Source organism: Morone saxatilis, unplaced genomic scaffold (assembly GCF_004916995.1).
Source record: "Morone saxatilis isolate NCDOM2014 unplaced genomic scaffold, NCSU_SB_2.0 Contig10, whole genome shotgun sequence".
Lineage (NCBI taxonomy): Eukaryota > Metazoa > Chordata > Actinopteri > Moronidae > Morone > Morone saxatilis.
In genome coordinates, this window is record NW_023339652.1 from 16,678,167 (window position 1) to 16,686,389 (window position 8,223).

The 8,223-nt window shown below is 39.3% G+C and overlaps 1 protein-coding gene across 2 annotated transcripts in view; it reads left to right on the forward strand.

Annotated features, from left to right (window-relative positions):
- The window catches only part of ccdc107 (coiled-coil domain containing 107), an 8,446-nt gene extending 2,043 nt beyond the window's left edge, over positions 1–6,403 (forward strand). The window contains exons 2-6 of one of the 2 annotated variants that reach the window (XM_035676660.1): positions 340–557; positions 656–725; positions 850–940; positions 1,558–1,667; positions 3,106–6,403. In XM_035676660.1, the coding sequence (XP_035532553.1) occupies positions 340–557; positions 656–725; positions 850–940; positions 1,558–1,667; positions 3,106–3,500 (884 nt within the window). In that variant the 3' untranslated portion in view covers positions 3,501–6,403. Of the gene's footprint in view, positions 1–336; positions 558–655; positions 726–849; positions 941–1,557; positions 1,668–3,105 lie in introns of both variants that reach the window. The other variant, XM_035676651.1, reaches the window with a different exon arrangement.
- Positions 6,404–8,223: the final 1,820 nt, after the last annotated feature.

Here is an 8,223-nt window from a genome sequence, read left to right on the forward strand (position 1 = left end):
GTGTGTGACGGTTGCATTGAGACCATTCATGGATGACTTGAATATAACCTTACAGTACAGCAACAATACAGCTACTGCTGTATCTTGGTACGGTCACACATACGCGAATGCAGGAAAGTGAGCATCAATAAAGGAATCATTTTTAGTCATAACTTGTCTTCAATCTAATTTTGTTTTTAAAAAAATCGTAAGAAAATCATGTCGTGAACCCAGTGTCCTGAATTGTATCAAATTGTGAGCTGTGAGTCCTCCATGGGATACCTCAGTCTGGCTGAATTTTTCACAGAAATCTCACCATCTGTCCCCTGTCTGTTTGTCCTCATGATATATTCGTAGCAGCGGGTCCGGGCCCGGGTGCAGTGAGAGGTCAGCCCATCAACCTGAACGCCCCCGGCTCACCTCAGACCCCTGAGAACATGCAGCAGATGAAGAAGCTGATGGAGCAAGAGCTGAAGGGCGACAAGTACAAATCCAACAGCAACAAGGGCTACGTGTTCACACTGATGCCTCTCTACGCCATCGGAGTTGGAGTGTTTGCTGCCTACAAGTTTTTGAAGGTGAGTAAAGATACCTGCAACACCAGATTACATTGAGAGAATTTACTTTGAAAGGTGATCAGTATGTGAAACATCGCTTTGTTCTTTCCAACTCACAGATCAAGTCTGCAGATGACCAAGCACAGAAGGACAAATTTGCAAAAGGGGCCAAAAAGTCAGTGGAGGCAGGTGTGTGTCGCATGGACTGCGGTTTCTGTTTGCATATCTGTGTGTTTCTTGGTCAAACATATATTTGATTACCATAAGTAATTCAGATATGACTATATTATTCCCTGTGTTTGTTTTTGTGCAGAGAACCAGTTGAACGAGCTGGAACAAAGGCTGGCGCAGACGGAGAGGATGCTCAATTCCATCCTCACCCAGCTGGACCCGATCACTAACTGGTGAGAGACAATCACTGTCAGTGTGCACATGCTGTGATCCTCCAAGGCCCAGTGTGTCAAATGCCATAAATAATAAAACTGAATCTAGGTTTTATCCTGGTTTGTCAAAGAATTTTCAGATAGGTTCATTCTGATCCAGATAGCACAAGATCAGGGTTGTATTTAGATTTGCAGCCTTTAGATAGGCCTCCATCTGTTGGTCAAATAAAACAGCAGGTGTGAAAATGCTGGTCAGTTTGAATTGTTTAAAATTGTTTAGTCAGTTTAGTTTTACTGTAATAATATAATATGGGAGTATATGTTGGTGGCAAGAGATTCAGAATAGGTATTACAGTACAAACACATTGACTCACAGTCATAGTGAGTAGTTATTCCAGTCATTTTTTGTTTATATTTCTATATTTTGTAAGTACACAATGTCATATCAGCTAGTTTTCATTTGTTTCTAAAGTTTATTTTTAATTTTTATTACAGTTAAGTCAAATGTTTTTTCACGCCTAGTTTCTTTAAGTTTAGTTTTAGTTAACTACAATAACCCTTTGTCCCTACCATCGACGCTCCTCTGAGGTAAATGTGTTTTCATCTTCATGTAATTTTCACCTCTCATTTGTCTTCAGTGTGAAGTCTGTGGCCCAGGAGCAGAAGAATGAGATCATGTCTCAACTCCAGACCATCCGGTACCTGATGAAGAAGAGAGGAATGGACTGTCCGCCCCTTAACATCAACGGTGGGCTGATTGAATGTCTTTGACTGTGTTCACACTGCACGATATTCCAGTTTTTACTCGAATGCAATTTTAGCAATTACTATTCACACGGTTGGTCTCAGTGAGCTCAGGCATCACAAACCTGTAGTAGCATACACACATATAGTACAGAATGCTGTGATGGTGTGTTTTTTTAATAAAAGACCACAAGGGCAAACTGCAAGCTAGATATTAAGAGATTCAGTTTTGCAGTCACAGCTGGCAAACTGTGGTGGTGTGGTACCAGTGTTGCGTGTGCTGTAGTGACCACAATTTGAAATTCAACTTGAGAAGCCACATTGATTTTGCTCTTTTGAATGTCGTTGAAGTGTAATTTGCATAAAGATTAGTGTATGAACCAGAGGAATCTGCCAAACTCATGATGTTTCCTTTGCTCTGGCTGATGCATCTGGCCATAGAGTGCTGCAAGAATGAAACTCAGAACTGAGTTAACGATTTCACACTTCTGATTCTCACGCCTCAAGGTCAGTGGGTGTGTTTTTGGTTTGTTGCCTATGATAGGGACTGTGGTAACACAAGCTTAAAAAAAATTCCAGTTTCGTTCCGCAACACAAACAGTCAGTAAATACCCAACCTGGGAACTCTGAAACTCATCTTCCAAAAGTTGGTGGCATTAAACACCAGCACGCCAAACACAGAGACTAATCTACTCACTAGTCCGCCTATACAGCCTTGTCTACTCACGCTCTTGAATATGTTTGCTCTAACTGGTTGTTAACACCCGTTGCAAATTGAAAATTGACTGAGAGGTTCCAAACTAATATGCATTTGTGATGCTTGATACTTTGGTGACAATATGATAGGGGTGGTTATTGATACTTCCAAAACACATTTTACTCAGGATTGTAAACAGCCGGACTCATTGTGGGTTTTGGAAGCAGATGCAATAAAAAAAAATCAGATAATGATATATCTATATAACACAATAAAAATATTTTTATTAAAGCATCCCATAATATTGTTTTTAAGAATTGCAACTTAAATATGCACTATGCTGGACATTTTACACCTGAAATATACAGTACACACTATGTGAAGTTACTGCGACACATGCTTGGCATTTCTGTGCAGCTGTTACTTGTTACTTATCAGGCGACATACCAGTGCCTTTGTGATGAACTAAAATGTAGTTGTCTTTCCAACATAGACTTCTAGCACATAGCTCATCTAACTACAGGAAAAGAGGAAGCTGACCGAGGCTTGCTCAACTGTTATTGGAGCACAGAGCAAAAAGGGGCGAGGCTTAGGGAGTGTTAATTTGTTTGTGTTCTGCTTTTCTCTGAGACTTCACTGTATGTAAAAACTAACTTTTAATAGAACACTTACGAGTGTAGTTTTACTACTGATTAACCGTCAAATATGTCGTTCACTCAATACTCACTTGTTTTGTGACTTTCAGAGGCATCCTGCGGGCGTAATCTGGACGACCTCATCGAGTCACTCGGAGCCAATGACACCTCTGCAGTGGAAGCTTCTCTGGACAAGCTGAGCTCTGCGGGAACAGCAGAGGCTTCTGAAAAGGTCTATCAAAAGAGTTTGGAAGCTAAAGTTGAAGCTGCAACTGAAGGTGAAGAGATGAAGGAGCTCATACCGGAGGAATCTGAAGGGGAAGCAGAGCAAGAAGGGAATGTGGAGGAGGATGATAAAGAGGAGGAGGAGGAGGAGGAGGAGAAAGAAGGACCGGAGTACTCTGAGCTCATGCCTTCACTAGAGGACTCATGTGAGACAAACATTGAGGAGGTCGGAGCGGAGCAGCGTGCGTCAGGCCTCAGACGACGCAACAGGCCTGAATGAACTCACTGCAGGACTTCTGCACTGTACAGAAATGAATTAATATGAATATTTATTACCTGAAAGGCTTTCATTCCAAAAGGCTGTGTGCATATTCATCCAAAACATATATATTGCATTCATAAGAACCAATAACCCCATAAGGAAAGAAACAGTAAACACATAGGGCTCTGTTTTCCTGCTGTTATTGCTCGTATAGGTGCAGTGTGCTGTGTGCAAAAGGTGTTTGGGGATTAGTAATCATCCTCTCAGTCAGTCACATTACTTGTCTTATAACATTTTAATAGCTGTGCCAATCACAGTGGGGTGTGACACAAAAATCACCAAGCAGCATGTGTGGCATTACAAATCTGTTCTATGTGGTTCTAGATAGAACCACCAAATATTAACATTGGGCTGAACACAGATGAGAGGCTCCAGAAACTTCCTATCTCAAGATAAGATTGCTTATTGATAAGGTTAGTTAGGATTTGCTTCTGCAATACCAAATTCATCTTATCTTAAAATAAGCCCAATGACAAGTGATATAAAGAGGCTGGCAGCTTTTCTGACCAAAGAGCAGAAGAAAACTGATGAAATGCACAATAATAGAGCAGCTGGACGGATTACACAAGTTAGCTAACACTACCTGGTGGAAAAGTGAACGCTAGAACAGCTGAACAGTTATCCTAACGTTAGGAATGTTTATTTAAGATTGTGGGAAGTTAGGATGTTTATGTTATTCACTTTTGCTATCTTAAGTCAGGACAGGAACGTTGACTTTGGAACAGCTCATCAGAACAGCTTTTTTCCTAAATAAGGTCCTCACCCTGGTAACCGTGGTTCCCAACAGTTAAGAAAAGAAGTTTCTGTAATATAAAATTCTGTCCTTCCCCTTATTTTCATTCCTAACTTAACATCCCCCACAGATCTGTATACAGAAACATGTGCATGATTGAACATTCTCACCACACACTGTGTTTTGATATGTGTGAGGAAGGTTGTTTGTGCATACATATTGTTTATGCATCTTGCCCCAGGTCCTCAGACATCCATTCTCCCCACCCTCTCACTTTTGGACCACGCGCACTGCACTGGGCACAAAAATACAGCAGAGACGTAGGAACCACAGGTTAGAGGTACTTATTTAAGTCTTTGTGTTGACTTGAAAATGGAGCCCACAATGTCCTTTACTTACCTGTTGTCACTTATTATCACATTTTTAAACTTGCCTGATTTTGGGATGGGATTTCTACATTATTCTATACATAGTTTTTGTTTTACTAGCTCTGTGCTCGAATGCTGAATCCAAACATTTAAGGCGTATAATCTACACTGAAGGAGGTAGTGGTCAGTGTCACCTGTTGCTGCTTATTAGCCTTTCCCATTCCTTTCTCATGGTGGACAACTCGTCGAACACAGGTGTAACTAATAATAACAAACATGGCTGCATTCCATTCAAGTCTTGCAGTTCGTGGGTCCTGGTACCGTGCATGGCTTACTGACATGTCTTACTGGGACAATTGAATGGAACAAAACCATTGTTAATATTCGTTCCACCAGTGCTTTTCCTGCTATGACGAGAAAACCTGCAATGAAAAGAGTCTTTTGACGTGATAATTCCACTATGATAAATGCCACAGGTGTGTTAGTGTAGAGAAAATGTGCTGTCATTGTTTTCATTGTCTGAACTCTGTGCCATCCTGTAATGCCACCCTCAACCCCTGCTAGGTATGAGAAAATCGCTGAGATGAATTATTTCATGACAAAACCCATAGAAATCTTGCCATAATGTTACTTTCCTATTTTATTAACATATACTAATTCATTTTTATCTCGAAGGGATTGACACTAATGTTGCTGGATGTGACTGCAGAATATTATACACGTACACTAAAAGTGTGAACTCGGGGTTGTGACATGTTTATACATCAAAACGTAACTGCATGATTTTATTTTTCATGATTTTGATGATTTTTTGCCTGCACATTGTGACTGCATGACGTTTTTTAATGTATTTATTCGAGAGGATAATGACAATCATTTGATCAAACAGAAACACATGAACTGACATCTCTCTTTCCACTGTTGTGTTACTTTTTTAGACCAGCGTTATTTTGCATGCTTCCATGTTTGTTGGATACCAGTATCGTAGAGAGGAATCACTTTGCCTTATATTTCAATAATTGTGTGAAGTTGTGATTTGATATCCTTGTGAGAGGTCACTGTGAGGAGGCTTTCAGGTTGTTTCCATGTTGTCTGTTGTTTGTTGACATCAAGTTACTATAACGGTACTCTAACTCTAATTACAACAACCTAATTCCTGATTTTATTTTAAATGAAAAACACTCTTGCACCAGAGTTACATCAGACATTAATCACAGTATGTATGATCAGTTTTACATTATATGTCCCTGCCTGTTACAGATTAGCACACAGTCATTTCATTTAACTGTGCAGTGTATAATAGTAGCTCATATGTTGATGTAAAATGTGATAAAAATCAACATAGAGAGTAGTGATTATCATTTTTGCCTAAACGAGATGCTTGTATAGAATTTGTCATAATAGATCAAAGTATGAATTCTTCTTATTGTGAAGCCCAAAAATCATTGCCTTATCAGTGAGTAGATATTTGAGCTGTGCACACTACAGGATGTCTGGGTCGCCTTCATATTTTCCTATGTTCCCACACACAAGTTTTACATGTAATATGTTATTGCCACACCTTGAGAACCACAAATATTTGCCTTAATTTATTTTGTAAATGTTTTGTAAGTTCTTCCCATTTATGCATAGTTCCATTTCTGTATTGAATGTTGTGTTTCACGTGGGGATGAGTGAGGGAACTCAGCTCGCCTTAGTAGAAAATAAAGCGACTAACAAAGTGACACTGTTGCTCTGCATGACTTTTGAACAGGTGATGTGTAACACTACAGATATCGTTGGTCAGTTTGTTTAAATCCGAATTTCTTTATTCTGTTTGTTTCCTACACAACACAGAGCAACATTAGCATTCATCTGGAGTCGACTTTCTGGCCACTTGATGAATGTAAGTGCTATTTCGCCCTCCATCAACTTCTGAGGGAAATATCTTGCTAATTTAGCTACTAAATATATTTACAAGCTAGTTTTTGTCCCCCTATTAACAGCTGCCTCTTGCGGCTGAAAAACAACCCTATGACAGTGAGAGTGACCAAAAACTACAAAAAGGCAACTGAAAGGTGCTCATGAGCAGCTTTCTGTGCAGAAAAGGCTCATAACTGGTTACATCCCACTAAAGACGAGAATTAGACATTTTGACACAGCAGGAAAGGCAGAGGTGAAAAAAATACAGTTATTGATCACTGAGTTTCATTTAGCTGAATCACTTTCAGGGTATCTACCTTTTTCACAGCAGCCACGACTTTTCTTTGAGACACAACACTAAAAAATATTGAAAAAACTAGGAATCTTATTTGAATCTTAGCTGCTACTGTGCATGTTGGCTTGCTGGAAAGGCTCTATTACACCTAATGCAAATAAACTTTCATTAGTATCATTAATTAAAGCTGTGTTTACCTGCTAGTTCATGCCAATATGGCTGCTGTGAAAAAGAAAGGTCAAGTGTGGCTGTATTTAGGGTGTCCACATCCCATCAGACTAAAAGTGGAGTTTGTATGGGACTCATTACCAATACTGAGATGTAGTAGTAATACCTTTTGATATAAAGTCTATCTAAGTTAAAAAATAAACATTTCTATTATGCCCCTTAGCTTGTAACATGTCTAAACCCTCTGGTTGATTCAGTAGCATACAGCGGACTATGCAGCTTACAGGTTTGACCTTTAGTGTGGGAAGGACTTGAATGAAACTCACACGTTAAGTTAATGCAGTAAGAATAAAAGGAAGTTAAAGTTTTACAGTTCTTATTATGGTGTTGTGCAACTGTCGCCTTCCACCAGCTTCACCCAGTTTGAATTTTAAAGCAGTAGCTGCATTCCCTCTTATATGTGGTAGTTTTCATCATATTCTGTCCTTGGATAAAAAACTGATTTTAGCAAAGCATGTCTCATGCAGTGGTTTGACTTTGGCAAACTAGAGCCAATCAAAATGTGGGACATTGTCTCAGTATGTGGGACAATTGATAAAAATGCTGTGCAGTCTCATGGTTGTCCCGCCTTTGCATGCTCAACACCAGTCAAGCACAGTCTTGAGAAGAGGTTGAATCAGGCAAAGTAAGTGAAAACAACTTGTAAGAGTAAAACGAGGGTGTGTGGGGCCTTTAAAAGACTGCATGTTTGTCATGCTGCTTTTATCTGGCCTGGTGTATGTTGTCTAATTCTATTATCAATAACTGTCACTATACTCCATCTGGATAGTGTTACACCTCTTCTTTGCATCTGCAGATCCACAGTCAGCTACAGTGTGTGAGCCCTGCACTGGATTCAAGCTGAAGGAAGTGTTGATGCTCCCTTTGTATCCTGCAGATGGCGCCACAGGAACATAGTTACAGCAAAGGCAGTCAGGTAAATAAGCTCTAATGCTGCACTGAAGGCTAGGGCATATCATTATATATCCATATATCAAGTTATTATATACTCAGTTTTCATTTATTTATATATATATATAAATATAAATATAAATATATTTATATAACAGAAAATAAGAAATAAACGGATTTATTGAAAGATTGTGTAGAAATCATAAAAATAATGTGCAATTAACATCAAACTACAGTACAAGCTCCCCTCCTTATAAATTCCAA